Below are 27,346 nucleotides of genomic sequence, written 5' to 3' on the forward strand. Positions count from 1 at the left end.
TACCCACAAAGTACCCACAGCACCACTGCTCAAACAGAGAGCGAGTGAGGGCTTTCTTTTGATTAGCAAAGAATTAAAACAAGGCAGGTACTGGATGTGGTATACTTGATTTCAGTACAACTTTTGACATTGTTTGTAAAAGGAGCAGCAGCCCTGGGATGGGTGGTGCCACACTGATAAAACAGACATTTGAATCAACTGAATGAGGACTTTTTCTAATGGTTATAAGATCTGATCATATATACGAGGTTGGATATCCTAGTACTAGGGTGCATCTTGTTCTGTTTGAGATTGGTTCCCAACGTTTGTGATCTGCCAGTTGGCTTCTGAATTACTCTTTCCTGCCATACAAACTGTTGACAAAAATATAAATTCTCTCCACCTAAGGCCCAATCTTTGCTGTTTCAATCATCTTGGGACAACCTGTTCTTATTACAAAAAAAAAATCTAATTTTTTAAATTTTTATAAACATTTTAAATTGTATCTCATTTTGAATAGATCTCCTGCTAGGCAGGCTATACATTTTTATTAAAAAAAAAAGCGCAACAAGCATTCCTAGTTTCTCATTTACAGAATAGTTATACGTAGCCTTCTGGGACCAAAAGTTTTGGGTTGCAAGTCCCAGTGCACACTCCACAATGGAACAGGCTTACTGTCGAAATTCTCTCTCTCTTTAGGATATTCCTCTCTAAAAGTCTCTCAATGCACTAAGCTCACCCAGTCAGAGACTGCATAACTTACTATGCCAAAGCCCCCCCATCCACGCCCCCCCCCCTGAAAAGTCTACATGCCACTGTATCAGCTGACAGTGCAATGGAATCACAGGCCATGACTATGTCACCCCTTTATTTCTACGATATTGGCTTCCCACTCAATTTGGTTTTCAAAGCGCTAGCCATGGGCTGGATGTTCTTTTGATTAGACCCCTGAAGCAGACACTTGACACCAAAACACAGCCCATGTCAGGTGTACAATAATAAAAGGAGTGGAGGAGTAGCCTAGTGGTTAGAGCACCAGTCTTGATATCCAGAGGTGGCCAGTTCAAATCCCACTGATGCTCCTTGTGATCTTGGGCAAGTCACTTAACCCTCCATTGCCTCAGGTACAAAATTAGACTATGAGCCCTTCAGGGAAAGAAAAATACCCAGTATACCTGAATGTAACTCACCTTGAGCTACTATTGAAAAGGTGTGAGCAAATCCAAAATAAAATAAAGGACTCTATTAACTCAAGCTTGAATGGCCCTTGGTGCTTTTTGTATCTCTATTGTTGTGTGCACTTTGACCCTCTCTTCCACAATTGTCATTAGTGTACAGCCATTTGTTTTTAATCACAGGAGCACTTACTGACACTTATTTTGTAGGAGGCTCACAAGGTATTTGTGCACTAACCAGTTAGCACATGGTAATGTTGATGCGTTAAACAGCAGAGGAATGCCCACTATCTGCCCCGGACACACACACAAAAAAAAATTTAGTGCACGGTTAGCATGAACAAATGTAAACATATGATGCTTTAGCACATCCCATGTTAGTCCATTTTTGCTGCACTAAGTGCACATAGTAAAAGGACCTTAAGTTTATTTAAAAGAATTATTTTTAGCCTGCATCCCAAAAGGAAATGGCTTAAGGTTACTGTCAAATACCCAAAACATAGGAAGCAAAGTAAACATGAACACAAAACAAGAACTGTGCCTAAATTTAAAGTACGCAAAGTGCACCAAGGACCAATAATTAATAATTGAAAAAATAAAGTTTCAAGATTCCAGGGCCGTCACTGCCGCCCCAGCAACTGCTTACATAAAATCCTTTTCATGGGAGGTTTCTTGCCTACAATTATATTGAAGCCATTTTGTTTTTAGACTGAATTAAGTCTTGGCTCACTGAGGCTTTTTCCTCCTAGTGATATAGTCTTGTGTTTCTCAGTTTTACAAATCCAGTGTGGAATGATGTAAGATATGTTATGCTTTGGGTACTTTAAATTTAGACAAAGTTTTTGTTTTGTGTTTATGGTTTCTGCCCCCACCCTGCAACAACTTGCAGTTTAATGTCTTACCCACATTAAATTTGTGTGTGTCAAGGGGTGCAAAGGCATCATCACTGGCATCCATATTTACACCACAAAGCAGATGGTTCTATGGTGTGTACAGACCAAAAAGAATTGCTTGTCTTCTTTTAAAATGGAATTCTTGCAAGACTGGGGTGCGATTTTTTTCATGCTTTTTGGATACATTTTATGAACACAAGAAGTTTTTAGCACATGCATAAATCAATTGTATGTGGACAAATTCATAGGCACGAAGCAAGTGATTTGTGTGCACTTTACATTTTTAGGTGCCCATATGCATCGAATGTGTGCTCATTAATGCACACCCCCAATTATATCTAAATGAACAACTGACTTGTTTTTCTTCCAAAAGCAAGCTATTTAAGAAAGGGAAATAAAATAACCATGATTTTTCACCACTTATAGAGGCTAACCACTTTTTAGTGTGTTTAAACTGGCCCTTATAAATCAAATTCCCAGTCCCAAATCTTTAAGCGGGAGCCACTACAAACAATTCAAAATGTGCCCAACGCCTGTACTGCAATATATTCAACAATCAGAAACATGCAGCAATATATCTCACTAATCTTCTAAGACCTCAGTGGCAACTCATTTCACATAGGAACTCAGTCTCTATGACTTACCCAACAACTCGTCATCATTTATTTTATATATAGATGTAGGTATAGATGTAGATATAGATATATCTATACTTTATATATTTACTTTATCATTTTGTATCATTTTTTGACAACATTTTAAAAACGTTTCTCTGATAAGAGTTTTACCCTGATGCGGGTCTCTCTGTGCAAGCTAAGTAAAGCTTTTCATATTTAATTTAAAGTAAAGCAAGTTAATAAACACACTATATATATATATATATAGATAGATAGATAGATATAGATAGATATAGATATAGATATATATAGATAGATAGATAGATAGATAGATATATATATATAGATAGATAGATAAATATATATATATATATATATATATATATATATAGATAGATAGATAGATAAATATATATATATATATATATATATATATATATAGATAGATAGATAGTAAGAAATATATATATATATATATAGATAGATAGATAGATAGATAGATAGATAGATAGATAGTAAGAAATATATATATATATATATATATATATATATATAGATATATATATAGATAGTAAGAAATATGAGGAGAGGGACAATGAAAGCGCAAGGGGGAAGGAGGGGGCTGGAGAGAGAAAGAGAAAGGGTTCTTTTCCCCCTGAAGAATGGAGGAAAGGGAAAAACTACAACTCCCAACAGCCCCTGAGTAGGACATACTATAGAAACAGGGAATTCTATTTCCAACAGCCTCCAGAGGTTGCTAGAAGGACAGGAGGGGGGAATTGCGTAAACCTGTCCCAGAGAACGAGGCTAAGGGAAGAGGTTCTGAGCCTGCCCAATCAGGGAGATGAGGAGCATCTGAGCAGTGGGTGTAGTGAAGAACCCATGGACTGGCAAGGGGAAGAAAAGGGGGAGGAGGGAAGACAAGAGGAGCCGATGGATACTTCTGCTCTGGTTAAACTAGGAGGCACCCAGGTGAAACAGCAGCTGGATGCATGGTATGAAGGCTTGGAAGAAAAAGGGAAAAGGTGGCTAGCCCAGAAGGGGAGTTAAGAGAGCATGTTTACAACTGTTAGGTATTGGGGTGGTGGTCAGGAGGTAGTGCTGGCCAAGTTGGGTGGGACCCTTTTACTCTCCCTGTGGTGATTAAGAGAGGAGGGAGAGGGGACAGGTAGGGCTCTGCTTGAACTACTTTATATGAACTGCTGAGGTTTTTTTTCTTTGATCCCTTTGAACTTATGTGTTTTGGGAATTGCTTGGCATGAACTGCTTTATATGAACTGCTGGTTTTTTTTTTCCTTTGAACTGCTGTGTTTTGGGGATTGCTTGGCATGAACTGCTTTATATGAATTGCTGTGTTTTGGGAATTGCTTGGCATGAACTGCTTTATATGAACTGCTGGGGTGCTTGAACTATTTTCTTTGGGTTAACTCCTGTATTTTGGGAATCATTCTTTTTTGGAGTGCGAGGTTTTGGACATTGGGGGCCAAGCCGCTTGGACAGCAGAGTCAGTACCTTATTTACTTGATGGATTACCATACTGTTACCTGGAGGATTATCTTATATGCTTTGTGCCTAAATATACTGCGAACTGCCTCCTTGATGAGCCAGACCTGTACTCAAAAGGCAGAATAGGACATGCCCAGGGGGATCCGAAGTGGGAGGCTTCACAAGTGGAGGCAGTGGTGGGATCTTCCACGGACGTCCACATCAGAGGAGGAGCCCCAGCGAGAAGGGCCGACAAAGAGAGAGGCGCAGACCCATCTCTAGCTCTGGTAAGCAGAAGCAGGGGTGGGGGCAGAGGCGGTGAGTAGTATCTCATGTACAAACTTAGACCATAAGCCTTCCGGGGACAGGAAAATAACTCCTGTACCTGAATGCAACTCACCTTGACCCACTACCAAGAAAGATGTCATTTAAATCCAAATCCCATTACATGACATATTGTGAATCAATACAAAACCCTACAAAAATCACTCAAGACTTATAAGGCATTCTACCATACCATAATACACAAACTTCTAGGAGTCACACAACAAGGGCCTACCTAAGAAAAGCCAGCACACTAAACATTGCAGTGGGCAGTAGAACATCAATACACCATTAGGAAAGCTAAATAAACCAGATTAATATATATTGATCCTACAAGGACAATCAATACCTTTTTCACATAAATAGAATACAGATACAACCCTCACCACCTATAGAATAAGAAACCACAAACTAAGAATAGAAATATGTACACAAAAATTAAACTGAACTCCCAAGAAATCAAACTCTGCATATAGTGCAACATCAGAGAAAGCAAAACATTGATGCACGTCCTCCTGTACTGTGCAAAATAAAGAAAACAGATATAACTTTTAGAAACTGACACATTCCAATGACTACATTACAAATAAATATAAAACAAATTGAAAGGGAAAAGGGAAATGGGACTTGATATACTGCCTGAGGTTTTTGCAACTACTTTCAAAGTGGTTTACATATATTCAAGTACTTATTTTGTACCAGGGGCAATGGAGGGTTAAGTGACTTGCCCAGAGTCACAAGGAGCTGCAGTGGGAATCGAACTCAGTTCCCCAGGATCAAAGTCCACTGCACTAGGCTACTCCTCCACAGAGGCCAAAACCTTTAATGTGAACTAACATTGCTACTATACTACTTCACTCTACATTAAAAAAAAAAATTTCTACCTTTGTTGTCTGGCCATTTAATTTTTCTAATCGTGTAGGTCCTAGTCTCTGGTTACTGCTTTCCTGTCTTCTCTTAGCTCTCTTTCCAGGGTCTCCTGTTTTCTTCTTTCTCCACTACATCTATCTCTGACACCGATCTTTTCCTTTCAGCTTTCTTCTATTTTTCTGCCTCTCTGTCCATTCAAGTTTCATTCACTCATACTATTCAGTCTTCAATCTCCCTTTATTCATTGTATCTACCTAAAGCTTTCCATATCTTTCACTCTACCCAGGCCCTCTCATTCCTCTGTCTCTTTTCCCCTATCCAGTATTACCCTCTCTTCTCTTTCTCGTCTCCCCATCCAGAATTACCTCATCTACCTCTCTCTCTGACTCACTTCACCCCATCCAGTACTATCCCCATCTCTCTTCTCTGTGTCCTTCTCTCCTATGGTTTTGGCAATTTAAAGTCTTTATTTACCTATAATATGTTTAAGAAGGGTTTAAAGACTTTACTGTTCTCTGAATATGTGATTAAGAAACAGTCTTGTTATCTATGCCAAATGTTACATTTATGTTACATCCTAGATGTACTGTGATCTAGATTCTTGCTGTAATCTGCTTTAAACTATGCAAATGAAACTAGCGGACTATAAGAAACCTAACTGTAACTGTATTACCCCATCTCTCTCATATCCCTTATCCAGCATTACCCCATCTCTCTCTTTCTGTCTCTTCTCCCCATCCAGTGTGTGTGTACATGTATCTTCTCCATTCAGCATTACCTCCTCTCCCTGTCTCACTTCTCCCCATTCAACATTATTCCCTCTTTCTCTCTGTCTCGCATCACCTCATTCTGCATTAACTCCTCTCCACCCAGCATTACCTGCTTGACCGTCTGAGACAAGCTCTGTCTCACTTCCCCCATTCAGCATTATTCCCTCTCTCTCTTGCATCACCCCATCCAGTATTACCCCATATCCTTCCCTGTCTCACTTTACCCCATCCAGCATTAGTCTATCTCTCTCTGTCCCTTTTCCCATTAAGCGTTACCCTCTCTCCCCTCCCCAATCTAGCATTACCTTGTCTCCCCCTCTCACTTCTCCTCTTTCAACACTATTCCCTCTCTCTCTCTCATTTCACCTCATCCAGCATTAACCCCCATCTCTCTCTCTCTCTCTCTGTGTCCCCTATTAACCATTACCCCATTTCTCTCTTGCTCTCTTTTTTTGTGTCTCTTTTTCTTTATCCAAAATTGTCCCATCTCTCTCTCCCCCCTCTCCTCCCTTCTATCCCATTCATCCAGCACCTCTCCTTTCTTTCTCTTTCACCCCTCCCACTCACCCTGTAGCTGTTTTTCTGGATCAGGCCATATCATGTCTACAAAGACTCGCAGGACCATTTTCCTGTGTGTTGCCGCAAGCTCAGCTGCACCCGCCCCTCTGATGTATTCTTCCTGCGTCAGAGGGGCAGGAGCAGCTAAGTTAGTGGCGGCATGCACAGGAAAATTGTCCTGCATGTCTTTGCTTGTAAATATGATACTATCCAACTGGGAACAGCAACAGCGTAAGAGGGAGGGAGGGGGGAAGAGAAAGGAGAGGTGCTGGGGGGGGGGGGGGTTGGAGCAAGCGCAGATTCGGATTAGGGTGGCACCCTGTAGCAACGCGTATGAGACAGCCCCATATATTTCATTTTGGCAGAAAGACTGCTTGTCCATAACTTGTTGATGTACTCAGAAAATATTTTCAGTTCATGTTTGGATAGCTTTTAAGACATTGAGGAGTACAGTTATCATCTTGGGCTACCGTTAAGATGTGTTACTTTACCACAGGTCCTATTAAATATCATGCCTCAACAGCAGCCCATGTTAACTTCCCCCCTTAGTTTCATTTCACACACTTTTTTTTTTTTTTTAAATAAAAGTGTTAACACATGTTAAACATGATTAATACATGCTAATCAAGGAATTGAAGGGGCAGTAAATCATTTTAGTGTGCACTAAATATTCAAAGGTGGGCTAAAAATGCAAATATATGGTAATGCGTATCTCTACTTGTTAACCACTGAGACTCTAGAAAAAAAACAACACATCAATGATCAGATACCAAAAATATCTATTTTCTCTCCATTTTGCCCAGTAAGCATAAGTACCCCATTTCTTACCTTGGATTAAGGAAGTGCGTTTGGATGGTTCTCGATAGCCAGGTTCCACCAATTCTCTCTGTGTGTGAGCTGAAGTCTGATTTACGCTGCCCTACAAGTAGAAACACAGCAAACCATGAACAGAGGACCAAAAGCTAAATGTATTTTCATTAACCAAGCCAGAAAGCAGAAAAACATCAAGGGGCCCTTTGACAAAGCTGTGGTAAGCACTAACATGTGCTTACCTCAGCAAAACAGTGTACCTTGAGGCGCACTGAGGCGTCCTAGAGTAATTTGGGGATTGCATGTGCTACTCACACATTACATTTTTTAATTTTTTTTTGCATAGGGGTATCTGGGGCATGTTCCGTGCTAATCAATTAGCACAGCTACATTGCCATGTGCTTACTGATTACCGCGTGAGCCCTTAACTACATTAAAAAAAAAAAAAGAAGAAAAGAAAATTCAGCCATTTTAACCCAGCAGTAAAAATGGCCTTAGCATGTGGGGAAAAAACCCATGTAAGGGCATGTTAAGGTCACTTTTTACCAGTGTTTGGTAAAAGGGCCTGTAAGTCTGGTGAACTTTAAAGCTATTTTTCAGAAGTGACCACAACCTCTGAGGAAGTTGGTATTACACTTGGCATTTATAACATGTGACAATGTAAGCTTTGAAGTACTGGGAGAACGGTTTAGTCAGACTGATTTCACAACTGTTAGTCTTCAACTAGACCTCAATCATTTTATGCCAAGTGAAGGATACACAGTCATCTAGAGGGCTTCATTTTGTTGCAACTCCCGCATGTCATTTTTCAGTGTATGTATCGTAACTTCTACACACCATTTTCTGACAATGAGCATGTTTCATAAACAGGGGTTACTCTGCATTATTCTGGTAGATTTAGGTTTTCTTCATAAATAGTCCATTTGGAAATTCCCATTCTGCCATCATCATGCGGGCGAGAGCCTTGCACAAGGGAAAATGCTTGGAGGGTCCAGCAAGCCCCTGCAGCAAGGGGTCCTCTTCCATGAGATCCGAATCTGAGGTCCACACCCTGGCTAGTTAAGTAGCAACCTCATCAATGAGGCGAGACAACTTCCTCCGAAAGAGCTGGATAACATGTGACCATTCCTCTTCCAGCTCTGGAAGTGAGGGCTTCTCCGCATCAGAATCCTGAGGGAAAAGAGTCCGCGAGGGTCTCTGAACCCCCATGTGCTCCTGAAGGCACCGGCGCTTAGGAAAGCACGCCTTCCACCCTGTGGCATTTGGCTCCCAGAATGGCCCCCCTCATGGCACCCAGAGAAGAGGAGACACCACAGTCTGCCACCAGAGCCTGCTTGACCAGCCAAGCTCTGGAGCCAAAATACATCCCTCCCCCACAGATGGCTTAAAAGAGAGTAGGGACAAGAACACCCCACCCACCCCCAACCCCAGAGGTAGAAGGAACAGGTACAGAAAAATAGGAATCTTCCAGGGGGCACCACAGCTCATTACCGGTGATGTCACTGGTAGAATTCAGTCTTTTCTCTACCTCCACCTACTGGTAGGAAGGGACAACAATCCATTTGTGCAGAACGGTCCAGCTGACACTTAGAAAAGTAGTTTATGCTGGTCAGAATAATGAGAGAAAGAGCACAGTGGTTCTCAAACCTGTTCTGGGAGACCGCCAGCCAGTCAGATTTTCAGGATATTCCTAATGAATATGCATGAGACAGATTTGCATATAAAGGAGGTGACAGGCATGCAAATCTGTCTCATCCGCATTCATTAGGGATTATCCTGAAAACCTGACTGGCTGGTGGTCCTCCAGGACGGGTTTGAGAACCACTGCTTCAGAGGAACCATATAGAGATGTTATAGAGCTGGGGGGTGCTCAATGTCAGTCCTCAAGGTCTGCAACCCAGTCAGGTTTTCAGGATTTCCCCAATGAATATGTATGAGCTATATTTTGCATACAATGGAGATATTGGGGAAATCCTGAAAACCCAACTGGGTTGCAGTCCTCGAGGACCAACCTCGAGCACCCCTGCTATAGAAAGATGTTAATCATACTCAAAGCCCCATTCCAGTCACACCAATTCTCTGAACTCACCATATGGCTCAACAAAATGGAAGGTGTTCAAAACTGAATTGAGTTACTTTCTCCTAAGTCTAGTGGAAGGGAATTTCAAAGCAATCTCCCCTCCCACGTCCAAAAAAAGAAAACAACTGACATTATTTCTATTGGAATTGAGGTGGTGATGGAAACAAGATGTTTCAAACACTGGGCATGGGTTAGATGAATAGACTGGCATAAAATCAGTAGATTGTAAAGGTATTCAGGACAACCATTATGTACAATGATAACTACCTTAAAATGAATTCTAAAGTTTATTGAAAGGCAATGAATGGCTTTTGTTTATGCTGCAATGTTCTGAAGCAACTGTAAATGATGTAGAGAGGACTGGGGTAATCTATTATATAAAGAATTATAGTAGTCTCGGTGGTTTGAGACCAATGCAAAAAAGGATTTTTAAATCTTGCAGGAAAAAAAACAAGAGGACTGAACAAAGTTTCCTAAGAGTAGAGCAACCTGTTCTAAGTATAAATTATATCCAAGGTTCAGAGGTTAATAATGAATCCAGTTTGATTAACATGATCATGCATTCATATAAGTGATGTTCTGGCCTCATAAATTACGCAAATGCATTACCATCCAGACACGTAAACCAGCAGCCCAAAATCCACAAAGACCACTCCATTTTCCCTAATTTTCAACTGTTTATTGCAACATAAATATGAACAGTCAACTTACTGCATGCAGAAGTGGAAACCAGATGTCTTCTGCCCCAAGGCAAGATGAATAGATATTCATAGTTGCTAACAGTATTGCAAAGAGGTGTATATGGATGCTTTGAAGAATAGTAGAGGTGCAGCTATAGAACTCAATAAAAGCAGAGGAAGTTAACAAATTATGCAAAAACAGTGTTGGTCTTATAAAGGGGAGTTGGTGAAAAGAAGCCCATGTTCCAGGAGAAGGACAGAGCAGTACTGCATGCTCTGAGCCACAATGGAGATTCTGCCTTGCAGGGAGATAGAAGCAAGAAAAAAACCCACAAGGCTACGGGCAAAGATAGGGACCTACAAAGATCGGTGCCTGAGACTACGGCACAGTAAATGTTACTGAGAGCATTGATGAAAGAATCTGCCAGAACTTCAGTGACTGGAGGGCTAGGGTCACATGCAATGGCTGACCTATGAGAGGGAAAAATTCGAGATCACAAGTGACAGCTGCATTGAACACAAGTTAGAACGCCAAATATGAAAACAATGCAGAACATGCACACACGACTGTGGGGTCAGAACAAGGGAATTGAAATATCCTTTAGGGATGGACATAGCTAAGAGAAAGGGACTGAGAGTCCCAGATAGCTTTTGATTTAGCTGAGTTTAGCTTCAGCCCGTTCTGTTCAAGTCACAATTCAAAGAGGAAAGATTAAGAGCAGAATGATCCGTAAAAAATATTTGCATTTCACACATTAAAAAAAACCAGCAGCTTAGTCTTAATTCCTGAATAAGTGTTACTAGAGAAAATAATGGAAAAAAAAAAGAATAAAAATGGTTGCAAACAAGAATGCTCTCTGAGGAACTCCAAAGGGAAGATTAAAGGCCTTTGATTGTGTTGAACTAAGTTGAACAGAGAAAATGCAGCCAAGGAGTAGGAGGAAAACCATAAAATCATGGTATCTTTAATACCCATCAGTCTGACACAGGAGATAAGGCCAATGTGGGGGTCCCACTAAATCAAAAGCTGTGCTTTGATCTAAGAAATGAAGGATAAATGACTGGATTATAAATTATGCTATATTTTGTTCTGTTTGACAAATATGGGGAGGGGGCAAGGGAAAAAGAAATGCCTATCGGGGTAGCTGGGAAAAAGAAAGAGTGATTGGTGAGAAGAGACACATTTGATGAGTATTATGGCCAGGTCAAAAAACTGTGATTAATCTATAATATTCTCCAGAACCTTACCACATTTTCGTAAATGGGTATTTTGTGTTTCTATGCATAAAAGAAATCCTCCTCCAGCTAGTTTCAGCTACACAGAAAAATTGCCATTATAATTGTATCATTTGACAAATTCTTCTGCGTAGAGTGAAGTCTGTACTGCGTCTACAGGACTGGACAGAATCTCAATAGAAACCATGCACCTCCAGTTATGTATCACAAACTCCATATTCCCCAACAATGACGTTTATCCTTCTTACAACAAGTCAAACAAAAAATATTCAGATTCTGATTATTACATCAGGAACAGCATGCGCCTTCCACTGCCAGACACTCTGATTAAAACAGTTTTTTGTTTGTGTGGTGACTCTACAGAATGTGGAGACCACTAGTCTTGAGCATTTTTATTTTTGGTGCCAAGGGACCACTTTTAAATAGGACCTGGCACGTTACAAAATAACATGAAACCCTGAAAAAGGGACTCAAAACCTATATAGTAAAGTTACCAGAACAGTCCTAATCCACCTATAAGACAATGCTACAAATATTTCACTGGGCCCTAGAGCACCAATATACTTACTACTGGGAACCTAGAACAAGTTTAACTGTTACAGATTCCTACCAGATAGTTGCACAGGAGCGAGGACAGTGGGAATCCCGCAGGGATGGACCTGGGTCCCGCAGTGTTCCCGCAGAACCACACAATTGAACCGACCTATGTTTTCCCTCCCCACACATACCTGAAATCGCCCTGGTGGTCTAGTGGCTTGCTTCAGGGCAGGAAAGATCCCCACTCTTTTTTGGTCGCTGCCGCAGATATGTCTCGCGCTACTGCAACTTCAAGCGGTGGCCTTGCAAGACTAGAAGTCTTGCGAGGCCACCGCTTGTAGTCTAAGCAGCCATTTTAAACAAGTGGCAGCAGCAAGACAGATCAGTGGCAGCGGGCAAGAAAGAGTGGGGCTCTTTCCTGCCCCGAAGGAAGTCACTAGACCACCAGGGTGACTTCAGGTATGTGCAGGGAGGGCACCCAGGAATGGAGAGGAGGTAGATGCAGAATGTGGGTGCAGCAAGGAGAGAAAAAATGGGGCAAGGAGGTTAGATTGACAACAGGAGACAGTATGAGGCTATCTAGCCCAATGGATTGAAGGAAGTAGGTGGAGATTGCCGCCACACTGGTTCACCCGAAACAATAGCAAACACTATTGAAAACAATAACAAAAGATTTTTAGAAATAAGGGACTGTCTATGCATGGTCCATCTGTAAAAAGTCAAAAGCTGTTCCAGTTGGTAGGCAGTGCCTTAAAAGGTGGAGCACGAAAGTTTTGGTTTTTTTGTTTGTTTGTTTTTTTTTATTTGACAGCTTTCTAATTTATTTGAAAGCTTCCCATATGAAAATATAAATATCATGAAATAAAAACTGAATATTACTAAAACAGATTAAAAAAATTATTGTAGTTGGTAGAAACAGCACTAATAAAGGCTGTATTTGGTGCTCCTTTTTCTACACTGTTCTATATAGTACAGTAATACATGGCTAAATTTCAGTGAGGATATCCTGTTTACTGATGGGTTCGTTTTAACTGTTGTTGTAATCTGCCTTGGGAAGACTGGGAGTAAAATTAAACTCTCCTATCATTGGGGCACATGAAATCATATGTTCACCTCATCTGTTTTGTACAAATGGATTATTCTGTTTTGAGCATATTTCAGGGACAAGTGGTTTTTAAGTCAAAATAATAAAAATAAATATTTCATGTAGATCTTTTCTTGGGGGTGGGGGAGAAAGGTAGCTTGGGTGCAGCAGGGGCTGGGTGGGCCAGGAGCTGGGATGGAGGAGATTACTTGCAGCGGCGATGGGTGGGGACGGATTAGATTCCCCACAGGAATGGGTTAGATTCCCACAGGGACAGTTGGGGACGCAACTCTCTAAATTCCTACACAGCAGTACACATCCGTCACACATGCAGAACATAAATATACCTTCATCCAGTGGTGGATTGACCACTGGATCAGGGCAGTGCCCCAAAGCCTATGTGGCCCATTTTGCTCAGCCTCCATCTAATTTAATCACTTTTGATAGAGGGCCCAGGAGCCTTACTGCCCGGGGGCCCAGATCACTGTCAGTCTGCCCCTGCCCTCACCTGATACAAAATAGAGGACCACAAAAACCATGCAGATAAAAACTGAAATGGCTATGCCCCTCCTCCTCTGTCCATCAAAGCCAGACTCTATGAACAGTACGATACTGGTAAAAGAGAAACAGAAATGCATTTTCTCCTGTATTCTGCAAAAAAACAAAATTAGAAAAAAATGTACATTTCACAAATCAGACACATCCCAGTCCTTAAAAAGTATTAAATAATATTTTTCTTTTCTACCTTTGTCTGGGCATTTTATTTTTCTAATTTGTGTCTCCTAAATTATTCTCCAGGTTGGCCTTTCCATTTCTCCTCTACATCTGTCTGCCACTGTTTTCTCTCTTTTTTTAAGTTTTCTTTTCTTTGCATTTATATCTACCCATTTGATTTTACCTTAATTCTCTCTCACCCTCTTTTTAGATGAGAGGCAAAAAGGAGGAGACTATTTACTGGCTTTTCCCATCTTCCTCTCATCCCCTCTCCAGTACTCCCATTGCTTCCTCTGTCTCTCTTCTTTCCCAATTTCCTAGTCCCAATCCCATCCTCTGTACTCATTCTCTCAGCCCTCACCTACCTGCCTCTCATTCCCTCACCAGCCCCAGCTCCATCCCTGTCTCTTCATCCTTCCTCTGCCTCCAGGTCATTCTTCTCTTACTCTTTACCCTATTGCCTGTTGCCTCTCACCAAGTTTTAACCTCATTTCCACCCTCATTCAACCCCTTCAGAAATCTGTCCCCTTACTCTCATTTCCCCCTTCATACCTTTTCAATGCCTCAGTCTCTCTACAGTCTTCCAAGTCACTCACATTATGTCTCAACTTTTCTTCACACTATCACCTTTCTCTTAACCCTCATTTCACTCATTTTCCCAACCCATCAAAATATGCCCACTCATGTCTACCAACTGCTAGGTCTTTACTATCCCCTCAAAATTACCTCTCCACCTCTCCCATTTATCCTGCTCTGTTCCCCCCCCCCCCCCCGCCAAAAAAAAAAAAAACCCACTCTCCCACTCAATCATCATGACCCAGTCATCTTCTGCTCTGTTCTCCTACCCCCCCCCCCCCCCCCATGTATCATCTATCTTCTGCTCTTTCCAAGGTCTCCGGTCCATTTCATATTTATCTCTTCCATGCCCACCCTCTTTCCATCTGTGTCCCTAAAATGTCCCAACATGTCCTCTCTGCATATGTGTCCCTGTCCTTTCCCTTATGTTCAGCACCTAGCTTCCCCCACATGTCCAGCATCACCCCTCTATGTCCATGTACCTCTTCACATCCAGTTTCTCCCCCCTCTTCCCTTTCTCCTCCATCCTTATTCCAGGGCCAACATCTGTCCCTCTCTCTCCCCTGTCCCCTTTCTGAAGTCCAATAATTTTCTCTTTGTCCCTCTGGCCAACTCTGGGTCCCCTCCAGCACCTCTTTCCCTTGGTGGTGCCAGCATCTCACCACTCCATCCCCTCCCCCCAAGACAGCACCTATTTTTCTTTCTCCCAGCTACCTTGGTAGTCAGGCATTTCTGTTTCTCTTCCCCCCACAGGCGGATAAGGCATCCCCCCCCCCCCCCCCCACAGAGCACCCCTGGCTGGTTCCACAGCTCTCTTGCTAGCACATCCTGCCTACGCAGAAGCAGGAAGTTACATCAGAAGAGGTGGGACATGCTAGCGAGAGAGCTGCTGGAGCCAGCCAGTAGTGCTCTGCCTTGATTGCTGGCACTGTCATTGGTATACTGAAGGCTGGCAGACCGGGGAGGGAGGGGGGAGGAGGAGGAGGAGAAGGAGAAGGAAAGGCCTCGAGAGTGATACCAGACCACGGATGGGGAGTGCGGGTAGATCGAAAGGCATAGTCGGTCTGTGCTGGGGAAGAGAGGTATGCCAGAACTCAGGGGGAAGGCAGGTAGAAGACACCAAACTGCATACCCCATGAAACTGGGGTGGCAATCACCACCCTGTAGCCACGTCTATGCTCTGCGCAAAACCACCTTTACAAAATAATAGCTTGATGTGCATTTTGTGCCTAACTTTGGGCATGAGCATTTATAACTGCCGAAGACTGGAGTAAATGTTGGCACCCAACTAACGGCAGTTAGTTATGTAAATGACACTTGCTAGTGCATCGGGTCTAAATTCTTGAAATGTGTCTGACCTGCCCAGGCCCCACCCCTTTTGGAGTTGTGTGCTATGAGATTTAGGTGTGCATGTTGTAGAACATGGCCTAGAGCAGATCTGTGCATAACTCCTAATTACTGCCACTTAAGTGTCTGTTAACACCAATTATTGTTAACACCTAATTAGCTAATTAGTTTATACGTGGATCTGTGATCCACACCCAACTTTGGGTGACCTATACAGAATCCAGCAGTTAACACACATCCATCTCAACACAAACTATCTCACATCAAGAAAAATAATACAAATTAAAAATACTAAACATTGACAGATTCATAACCTTTATCAATGCAAAAATCACAACCACCCCTCCATCTATCCATCCCATTCTCTTTGATCTACAAGTCCAGAGACCATTATGTACAACACAGATCAAAGCATCTCAATGGACTTATACTACACATCTCTAACAATCACTAAGCAAATTAAAACAATACCCTCCCCTCCCTCCATCCTAAGCCCACTGAATTCAAACTGTTTTTACCACCTCATTACTTCAAACAAATCATGTATTCAACCCTTAAAAATTTGGCAGTATTTTTCTACCGACGGTGCTTCTCGAATTCACTGAGCATTCAAACCGCATTGACATCTCCTGCAATCACAGCAAGACCAGTGGTTTTGTTAGGTTTCATCAATTCATTTGAAAAGAACCAGACAATTGGGATGTTTCTAACCCCTGATGCAGGCGGATTCATGCCAAAACACGACCCGTGCCAGGTCATATTTTGAATAAATTTCTCCCATTGTCCCATTCTTGAAGGTCCTTGTGTGCTCTTTTTTTGTTCTTGTTTGATTTGTGTACCTTGGTTCCCTCTTTTGTTTTCAGAAAAACCAGGACATCATTAGATCAGAAACTGATCTTATTTCCCTAAACAGCTGACTCCAGAAAAGCAGGGCCTGACACAGGTTTTGAAACTGAATTTCTGTAACGCTTTTTACCAGATTCATTGGGAGAATTTCCAACAAGGTCTATCATAGGAATGGAATGGCCTTGAAGGTACATAGGGATGCAGCTTCTCCCACAAATATTGTGATATTGTGCACTCAAATCATAGAAAGCTTTGAAGATAATTTAACTTTAATTGTACTCTCCCTACAGTCAGCAACTGATGTAAAGTTAACAAGATGTGCATTCTTGAGCTATAACCATCAGTCTGGCTGCAGCAATTTGTATTAATAGCAAATGCATCATACTTTTTCTTTGGTAAACCAAAGCAACATACTTGAGTAAATTGCACCATTATCTCTGTCACATATATTATCACCACCAGCATACTGTCAAAGATTTCAGCTAGACAGCCAGCCTTTGGAAAGCAGTACTGAGATATTCTAGAACTACAGCAATGCAGACAAAAACTGGCACTCTCTATATATAAAAGGCAACTCCAACGTTCTATGAAGCCTCCAACCGGAACTTTGAAGCGGGCGAGATATCCGGTTTGCCCAAGAGCGTGTGCCCCGCCCTCGCGTCACAACGTGATGACGACGAGGGCGGAGCAAACACTCCACGAAACGCCATCTCCCCCTGCCCCTCGCTGGCCATTTTTCACATGCACACCGCATCACGGAGCGCCAACGACAGCAGCGGACAGGTCCCTGAAGGGGGGGTTGGGGTACAGCTGGATCCCTGGCCATGGGTGGCTGCAGGGGGGGCCGGGGGATGGAGCGACAGCAGCGGACAGGTGCCTGCCTGCAGGGGGGTTGGGGGACAGCTGGATACCTGGCCATGGGTGCCTGCAGGGGGGGCCGGGGAACAGGACGGTCGCTGGACACAAAAACCTTGCTAGCGCCCGTTTCATCTTTCAAAGAAACGGGCCTTTTTTGCTAGTTTTATAATAAATTTCTCAGTTTCTGATTCAGTGTGTCTAGAAGCATTATGGTGATCAGCCATCAGAACTTTCATATTGCTCAGTTCCATGAAGACAGTGTCAGTCGATAGTGTGTTCTTTCCTGGTAGCCATTTAGACTTTGCTTATATCTTTTTATTTGCAAAGGCAGCCATCGTCATTCAGTTAATGCAGTCAATTGAAAAGTACAAACAGAAACAAAATCATGATCTGCAGAATGCAAGTGTGAATCTACACTCTTCCACCGCAACGCTCATTGAGAAGGCTTGACAGAATTCTGTTTAATCTTTCATAAGAAACTAATCTCTGATTAAGGAATAGCCACAACAGCAAGGGCTACACACAGGCCTGATTTTGTGGATCAATCCATGGTGGATCTGCATGCATGTGGTATAAGGCTACCTTGTATAGCATGGTTTCCTAGAAAAGCAGATCTGGTATGTGGACCTTGAGGACCAAGCTGAGAAGCTTCCATGAAAAGATGATGATTCAACAGTAATGATTCACTTGTATTTCCTAGCAATATGTTTTTGTTCATTACACTTTTCAGAAAACTAATCAAGAAATTTATTTAAACTATTTATTGATTTCCTAACCCCAAGTTATTTAACACACAAAAAATAATGCAATCATACATGAATCAATAACATATAAACAAAGCACAAAGTGTGAGGCCTGCGAAAGAGACGATGATAGAGAACGAGAGGGGGGAGGGAATAGGAAAGCGGGGGGAAGGGATGAAAAGATGAAAAGTTACTGGAGATTAACCTAGGCAGACTGAAAAACAAAACAAGCTTTCCGCTGTTATGCACTATGCACTATGTTTTGTGATGCAACTGTTGAAAGGCAATGTTTTTTTCTGTGAGTTCTCCAATAAAAATTATTGAAACATAAACAAACCACAAGACACACTGTCACACACTACTACAAGTATGCATCACAAAATTATTTCTAAACAACTTATTCACACAATAATCTAACCAATAAGTGATTTGAGACTACACATCTTGCTTTGTCTATCCTTACAGTGGGTTACATCCATTCTAGATCGGGCTACATACCTGAATGACTGAGTAAAAAATGTTTAAGCTGTGCCTAGATATAAGATAAACCTTCTCACTTCAGTCTTCATTGGTTAGTATATTCCTATTAACTGGTCCAGCAAAGAGGCGGCTTGTTCACTTAATATAATTATGCTGTCAGTTTTACCGATAGTCCCCTCATCAGTTGATTGCAAAGTTCATCAGGAAAATAATTGGTAAGTATCTATGCAGTAGGAATGGATCCTCAGAAGCTTAGCCAAAATTGGGTGGCGGAGCAGGTGGGGGAAGAGAGGTTGGTGGTTGGGAGGCGAGGATAGTGGAGGGCAGACTTATACGGTCTGTGCCAGAGCCAGTGATGGGAGGCGGGACTGGTGGTTGGGAGGCAGGAAATACTGCTGGGCAGACTTGTACGGTCTGTGCCCTGAAAAAGGCAGGTACAAATCAAGGTAAGGTATACACATATGAGTTTATCTTGTTGGGCAGACTGGATGGACCATGCAGGTCTTTTTCTGCCGTCATCTACTATGTTACTATGTTATGTTACTATGTTAGTTGAGGTATCATAGCATGGAGGACCTTGTACATGAGGACAGCTATTTTCAATAAGCGGCACTACCCAATAGGCAGCTACTGAAGTTATCAAAACACAGGACTCCAAATTTCCTACTGCCTGGTAGCATATCAGACAAGCAACTAGATTCTTATATAGGGCATTGAGAGTAGATCAAGAAAGGGAGTGCTAAAGTCTCCAATACCAAACAAAAATCATCCCAGCCTAAGGTTTAGTCTATGATGTATATGTAATATACAAAATATTGCCTTCATGATCTTGTGCTTTTATGGCTTCATTGACAACTCATCATCCAGCACAATTCCCCCCCCCACAAGGTCAACCTGTATACTATAGGAACACTTAAAAACTAAAAGGCTGGCTGAAGTCACCATGAAAGTCACTTGTGATCTTCACTGCATTTGTTCTAAAAATATTAATTTAAAAATTGCTACACAAGCACCTTCATGTGATGGCTTGACTACAAGGAGATTAAGCCAGTTAAGATGACGATCTGCTGACCAGAATAGAATGTGTTAGATTTCCACAGGTGTCCACAGACCCTGAGCATAGCTGCCCTGGCAATGCGCTCCCCAGCCCAAAAGGCTGGCATCTGCTATCAGGCACCAAGAAGGAAGCGCAAGAGGCATTCCTTGGCGCAGCATCCTGTCGGAGAGCCACCACTCCATACTGAGCCGGGCCGCAGGGAGCAACGTTAGTCTGCGTTGATATTCCTGAGACATCGGAGACCATTGTTGAAGCAGGGCAATCTGCAGAGGCCTCATATGCGCTCTTGCCCAAGGAACCACCTCCAAGGTGGCCGTCATCAACCCCAGCAGCTAGACAAAGTCCCAAGCTCACGGGAGCAGACGGACCTGATTCTGAAGCTTGCACTGCCTTTGGTTGGGGAGAAAGACCAACCCTGAGGCTGTGTCGAACCGGACCCCCAAATACTTGAGAGAGGGTCAGGTGACTTTTGGGTATATTGACCACCAAGCCTAGCACCTACAGGACTGTAACCACTCTGGCTGTGGCAAGACGACTCTCGTTTGCAGAATCCGCTCTGATGAGCCAGTCGTCAAGATAAGGGTGAACTCTGATACCCTCTCACCTGAGACAGGCAGCTACGACCACCATTATTACCCTTGGAAAAGGTACGGCTAGGCCGAAAGGCAAGGAACGAAACTGGCCTCAGCCTATCCTCAGGTGACCGCTGGGGTTTAGATTCCCCCAGGTCTTTCACAATCTTCTCCAATTCCTCTCCAAATAACTGGAGGCCCCGAAAGGGTAGCCTCACCAGCCTTTGTTTAGAAGCCATGTCAGCCGCCCAATGCTGCAGCCAAAGAAGACGGCGGGCAGAAACTGACACAGACATCTGTTTAGCCGAAGCTCTGTCCAGATCTTAAAGGGTGTCAGCCAAAAATGACAGGGCCGACTCCATCCGCGGGGCAACCTCAGAGAGGGAACCCGCACCCTCGGCGGGCTGTTCCACCGCCTGCTGTAGCCAGTAAAGACATGTCCGGGTTGCATAGGAACTGCAAATAGACACCCTCAAGGCAAGGCCCGCAATTTCAAAGGACCGCTTCAGCGTGGACTCCAGCCGCCGGTCCTGCATGTCTTTCAAAGCAACCCCTCCCTCTACTGGGAGAGTGGTCTTTTTTGTCACCGTAGATGCATTGCGCCGTGGCCAATGCATCCACTTTAGGCATCCCCAAAGGGGCCAAGTGCTCCTCACTCAGAGGGTAAAGATGACCCATAGCCCTGGCCACTTTCAAAGGCCCATCGGGGTCAGACTATTGAGCAGAAATAAGCTCTTGGATGGAGTCATGCACCTGAAAGGCCCGAGTAGGCTTCTTAGTACTCGCCATCAACAGAGGAGGCCTCGCCTTCAGCAGGATCATCAATCGAGAGGGCCTGCAAGGCATCAGTAATGAGAGCTGGCAGCTCGTCGCGGTGGAAAATCCAAACCGCATTGGGATCATCCAAATCCAGTGGCAAACAGGTACCCTCCTATAGATCATCCATCCCTGAGGGCCTGCCAGATCCCTCAGACTCCCCACAGCCCTACCACGGGGGGGGGGGGGGTGGAAAGGATATGCGCCACTTTCAGATGGGGAATTTACTCGTCTATGTTTAGCATGTTTCCAACACTCGGGGGAGGAAATAACAGCTGAAACCATCCCCGGGGCCTCAACACCCAGAGGGAAGCCAGGATGCAACACAGTGTCAGACACCTGCGGCAGAGCTCTTTTCAGCATGAAGGCATTATGCATTAAAAGCACAAACTCAGGGGAGAAAAACTCACCCTGACCCCCGCCCCCCCCCCGCCTCTGAATTAGGAGAAATGGATGTAGGAGCTCCTCTGGCAGCCTCTAAACGAGGCGTCCCCCTGCACTCAGACTCCTCCGCAACCGCGAGGGTCGAGACATGCGGCACTTCCAAAATGGCGCCCGCTGCCAGCTCCATCGAGCTGGAAGAAACATCGCTCGCCATGCTCATACTAGCGTGAGTGTCTAAGGAGCACGTTTTACACAGCCCCGCTGCTGATCTGCGTTTACCACAACGGGAGCAGCGCTTAACTCCCTCAGCAGCCATCACCCGACTGGACGGAAATATGGCAATAAAATGCCGGCTTCGCACCAAAACTTACCCCGTTCGGAATGGCGGCCACGGGACCTCCCCGGAGGAGCTAGGCACCACTCTCACCTCAGAAGACCGAGTCAACGAGCTCCGGTCAAGCTGCACAGAACCAGAATCTCTGGGAAAAGCCTCAGAACAGCTATGCAGTAAAAGCGTGCTTTTTTTTTTTTTTTTTAAAACGCTGTGAGGAAAGTTGGAGGCAAGCAGCAACAGAGGGACTCCAGGAGGCGGGGGGAATGGGTAAGGCAGGGAAAGGGCGAACCTACAGTGAGGGAAATAAGTATTTGATCCCTTGCTGATTTTGTAAGTGTGCCCACTGACAAAGACATGAGCAGCCCATAATTGAAGGGTAGGTTATTGGTAACAGTGAGAGATAGCACATCACAAATTAAATCCGGAAAATCACATTGTGGAAAGTATATGAATTTATTTGCATTCTGCAGAGGGAAATAAGTATTTGATCCCCCACCAACCAGTAAGAGATCTGGCCCCTACAGACCAGGTAGATGCTCCAAATCAACTCGTTACCTGCATGACAGACAGCTGTCGGCAATGGTCACCTGTATGAAAGACACCTGTCCACAGACTCAGTGAATCAGTCAGACTCTAACCTCTACAAAATGGCCAAGAGCAAGGAGCTGTCTAAGGATGTCAGGGACAAGATCATACACCTGCACAAGGCTGGAATGGGCTACAAAACCATCAGTAAGACGCTGGGCGAGAAGGAGACAACTGTTGGTGCCATAGTAAGAAAATGGAAGAAGTACAAAATGACTGTCAATCGACAAAGATCTGGGGCTCCACGCAAAATCTCACCTCGTGGGGTATCCTTGATCATGAGGAAGGTTAGAAATCAGCCTACAACTACAAGGGGGGAACTTGTCAATGATCTCAAGGCAGCTGGGACCACTGTCACCACGAAAACCATTGGTAACACATTACGACATAACGGATTGCAATCCTGCAGTGCCCGCAAGGTCCCCCTGCTCCGGAAGGCACATGTGACGGCCCGTCTGAAGTTTGCCAGTGAACACCTGGATGATGCCGAGAGTGATTGGGAGAAGGTGCTGTGGTCAGATGAGACAAAAATTGAGCTCTTTGGCATGAACTCAACTCGCCGTGTTTGGAGGAAGAGAAATGCTGCCTATGACCCAAAGAACACCGTCCCCACTGTCAAGCATGGAGGTGGAAATGTTATGTTTTGGGGGTGTTTCTCTGCTAAGGGCACAGGACTACTTCACCGCATCAATGGGAGAATGGATGGGGCCATGTACCGTACAATTCTGAGTGACAACCTCCTTCCCTCCGCCAGGGCCTTAAAAATGGGTCGTGGCTGGGTCTTCCAGCACGACAATGACCCAAAACATACAGCCAAGGCAACAAAGGAGTGGCTCAGGAAGAAGCACATTAGGGTCATGGAGTGGCCTAGCCAGTCACCAGACCTTAATCCCATTGAAAACTTATGGAGGGAGCTGAAGCTGCGAGTTGCCAAGCGACAGCCCAGAACTCTTAATGATTTAGAGATGATCTGCAAAGAGGAGTGGACCAAAATTCCTCCTGACATGTGTGCAAACCTCATCATCAACTACAGAAGACGTCTGACCGCTGTGCTTGCCAACAAGGGTTTTGCCACCAAGTATTAGGTCTTGTTTGCCAGAGGGATCAAATACTTATTTCCCTCTGCAGAATGCAAATAAATTCATATACTTTCCACAATGTGATTTTCCGGATTTAATTTGTGATGTGCTATCTCTCACTGTTACCAATAACCTACCCTTCAATTATGGGCTGCTCATGTCTTTGTCAGTGGGCACACTTACAAAATCAGCAAGGGATCAAATACTTATTTCCCCCACTGTATATGCCTTTAAAGTGGGCACCACCAGCCACAACACCCCTGCTCAACTGGCAAAGCACAGGAGCCACCCCAGGCAGTCTGAATTCCAGGAGCTGATCAAGCTACATCCACACCTGCTAGGAGATAGAGAAATACTGAAGGCAGTTGGGGGCTAGCCGTCCAAGGGTCACTGTGGTTTTTCAGTGTTCTCTATCTCCACCTGCTGGTAGGCAGATACAACCCATCAGTTAATGGATTCATCTGCTGCTGATGACAAGGAAGAAGTAAATTCAGGGGCACCGCAGACAGAGATCTGAAGATCTTCATATATGGCTCAACTAGGGAACAGTTAATCAACTGGACCAGGAGCAAAGCACCCAGAACCAGAGGCTGAAAAGTGTGTCCATCCACATGCTGGAGCTAGAAAATACTGAGGAGCTGGACTGGATGCCAACAGGGATATATGTCTCAGACCAGTTTTCAGATCTCTATCTCAATCTGCTAATTGATGGGCATAACTATCCCACAGGTTCTGGAATAGTGGGAGGCTACGTAATGGAATAGGACCTCAGCACTATGGCTTGCTTGGTTGTGTTTTCATCCTTTCTGGCCCGATGGATGGTTGATAAATGTCTGCCCATCTCAGGAGCAAAACTCTTCAAAACTGTAATGGAACAGGACCAAATTTGGCCTGGCGGAAAATGATGATGATAAACACAAGTCAGCAGGAAAAAGCACAAGTAGCTCCCAGAATTGGTATGAAGGAACAAAGTTTATTAGACCAGACATAGGCCGTGTTTCAATAAAATGCCTGTGTCAGCTGGTTATTTGTTCCAACACAATCATGCTATATCGTTCAATCAGGATAAAAACTAGGTGCATGAAGCACAATTGTTGATTGGAACATTGTATCCAAATGTCACCAATTAATGGCGATCAAAAAGGGAAGGCGATCAAAAAGTCCAATGCACTTCTATGGAAGAAGCAGTTCCAGCTTTTGCAACATAGAACACACATGGCCATTAGAGAACTGCTCCTTTCAAACTGCCTCTCAGCTTTCACAGTCTCTGTCTCACACACACAGCCAATATAAATACACTCCGTTTCTCTCACTGACACACCGTGTGACCTTGGATAAGTCACTTCATTCTTCATTGCCTCAAGTACAACTTAAATTGTGAGCCCACTTCAGCAACAAAATAACTTCTACCCATGAAGCTCACCTTGAGCTCAGATTTAGAAAAAGGAAAGCAATAAATCAATCTAAAACCCAAATATAAACATACACATACTGAGGAATCATGCACCCTGCCCCTCCCCCAGGCACCACTACCACTAGTCACACCCCTATCTCCGTTGGGCTGTCTCTTAGTTCCTCAGATATGTATGTCATTTTTAATTTTCTTTGTTGTAAAGTTTACTATGAAACTATGACTGAATCCAACAGGTACAATGTAAGATTTAAATTTTGAATCGTTGCTATGTACAGTGACACCCAGTCTGCTAAGTGTACTGCTTAGTACACACAGAAGCCTCCACAGCAATACTCATTACTATGGGTCAGTGGAACCCTGCAGTTTAACTGAAAAATCTATTTCTTTTGATGTGTTTTCTTTATTTAATAAGTTAACAAGTAAACACCATATTTGAACCAAATTTAAAAGAATCGTTTAGTGAACATATCTGACAGAGAATAAAACCAATCCAACTGCCAGATCAAACTGCTGGTCACAGAATTAAAAGGAAGCTTATATTGTGGCCATATAACAGTCAATAATTAAATAATCTGTTTTCCAACATCTCATATTACCAACCAGAACTCACTGCTACCTCTCATTAGGTCACAGTTCAGAGAGAACGAATGTGCTCTAAGATAACCCATTAACCTCCAACCAAAGTCAAAGGGCATTTAACTTAACAAAACCTTTAGACAATCAAGAGGAGAGAGAGTACCATCGAACCCCCTTCAACAACTCTGTTTATATATATATATATATTTTTTTTTTTTCTGTGAATCTGTTATTAAGCAAAACAAGCAGAACTACAAATGCGGATAGGATTCTTTACACTCAACAGTTACAATTACCAACATTTTGCAACATTTTACAAGAAGAAACCCTCCCATACTGTTCTCCCCTATCCCAAGCCATAACCCTGTTATTTAAACAACAGGGGACCAGACTGATTTCATACATATATACTGGATATATCTGGCTACTGACGTTTAAATTAAGAACTTAAGCATTGACACAGTGAGAGAGACCGAAGCGCCATCAAGCCCAGCATCCTGTTTCCAACAGTGGCCAATTCAGGTCCAAGTATCTGGCAAAATCCCAAGAGAGTAACACAAATTTTATGTTGCTTATCAAAGAAATAAGCAGTGGATTTTCCCCAAGTCCATCTTAATAATGGCTTATGGACTTTTCTTCTAGGAAATTATTCAAACCTTTTTTAAACCCTGCTAAGCTAACTACTTTTACCATATTTTCTGGCAATGAATTCCAGAGTTTAATTTCACTTTAAATGAAAAAATATTTACTCTTATTTGTTTTAAATTTACTACTTTGTAGCTTCATTGCGTGCCCCCTAGTCCTAGTATTTTATGAAAGAGTAAACACGTGATTCACATCTACCTGTTCCACTACACTCAGTATTTTATAGACCTTTATCATATCTCCCCCTCAGCTGTCTTTTCTCCAAGCTGAAGAGCCCTGGTCACTTTAACCTTTCCTCATAGGGAAGTTGCCCCATCCCCTTTATCATTTTCATTGCCCTTCTCTGTACCTTTTCTAATTCTGCTATATCTTTTTTGAGATGTGATGCCCAGAAATGCACGTAGTATTCGAGGTACGCTCGCACCATAGAGTAATACAAAGGTATGGGGAAAATTAGGTTCTTACCTTGGTAATTTTCTTTCCTTTAGTCACAGCAGATAAATCCATTAACTGATGGGTTGTATCCGTCTACCAGCAGGTGGAGATAGAGAACATTGAAAAACCACAGTGACCCTTGGACGGCTAGCCCCAACTGCCTTCAGTATTTGAGATTTCCAAAGCAGAGTGAACCATAAAGGTATAATAACAAACTTTCCTCACAGCGAACCAGCGCCCCAGAACAGGAGCAATAACCATACAAAGGAGGGACGATCTCAACCTCCTGTAGTAGACCATCATGTAGAAATTCTGAGAACTGGTTTCCAACTTCTCCCAATGCGATTTATATCTGCATGAAAGATCTGAACAAAAAACAAAGTCAGACAGGGAGGGATCATGGATTCATCTGCAGTGACTAAAGGAAAGAAAATTACCAAGGTAAGAACCTAATTTTCCCTTCCTTGTCATCAGCAGCAGATGAATCCATTAACTGATGGGATGTACAAAAGCACTCCCTAAGTAGGGTGGGAACCGGCCACACCGCGAGCAAGTACTTGTGGTCCAAAAATCGCATCCTGCTTCACTGCAACATCCAGCCTGTAATGCCAGACAAATGAGAGCCGAGAAGCCCAAGTAGCCGCACTACAGATCTCTTGAAGAGAGAGTGCACCAGTTTCAGCCCACGAGGAGGAAATCGCTCTCGTGGAATGCGCCTTAAACGCTTCAGGCGGAGACCAGCCTGAAAGCAGATACGCAGAAAAAATGACTTCCTTGAGCCAACGGG

The 27,346-nt window shown here is 43.3% G+C and overlaps 1 protein-coding gene across 1 annotated transcript in view; it reads right to left on the reverse strand.

The window, feature by feature from the left end:
- GRB10 (growth factor receptor bound protein 10) overlaps positions 1 to 27,346 on the reverse strand; it is a 414,148-nt gene that overhangs the window by 233,432 nt on the left and 153,370 nt on the right. The window contains exon 3 of the mRNA XM_030205442.1: positions 7,500 to 7,590. Within this exon, the coding sequence (XP_030061302.1) occupies positions 7,500 to 7,590 (91 nt within the window). The remainder of the gene's footprint in view (positions 1 to 7,499; positions 7,591 to 27,346) is intronic.

Source organism: Microcaecilia unicolor, chromosome 1 (assembly GCF_901765095.1).
Source record: "Microcaecilia unicolor chromosome 1, aMicUni1.1, whole genome shotgun sequence".
In the NCBI taxonomy this organism is placed as follows: Eukaryota; Metazoa; Chordata; class Amphibia; order Gymnophiona; family Siphonopidae; genus Microcaecilia; species Microcaecilia unicolor.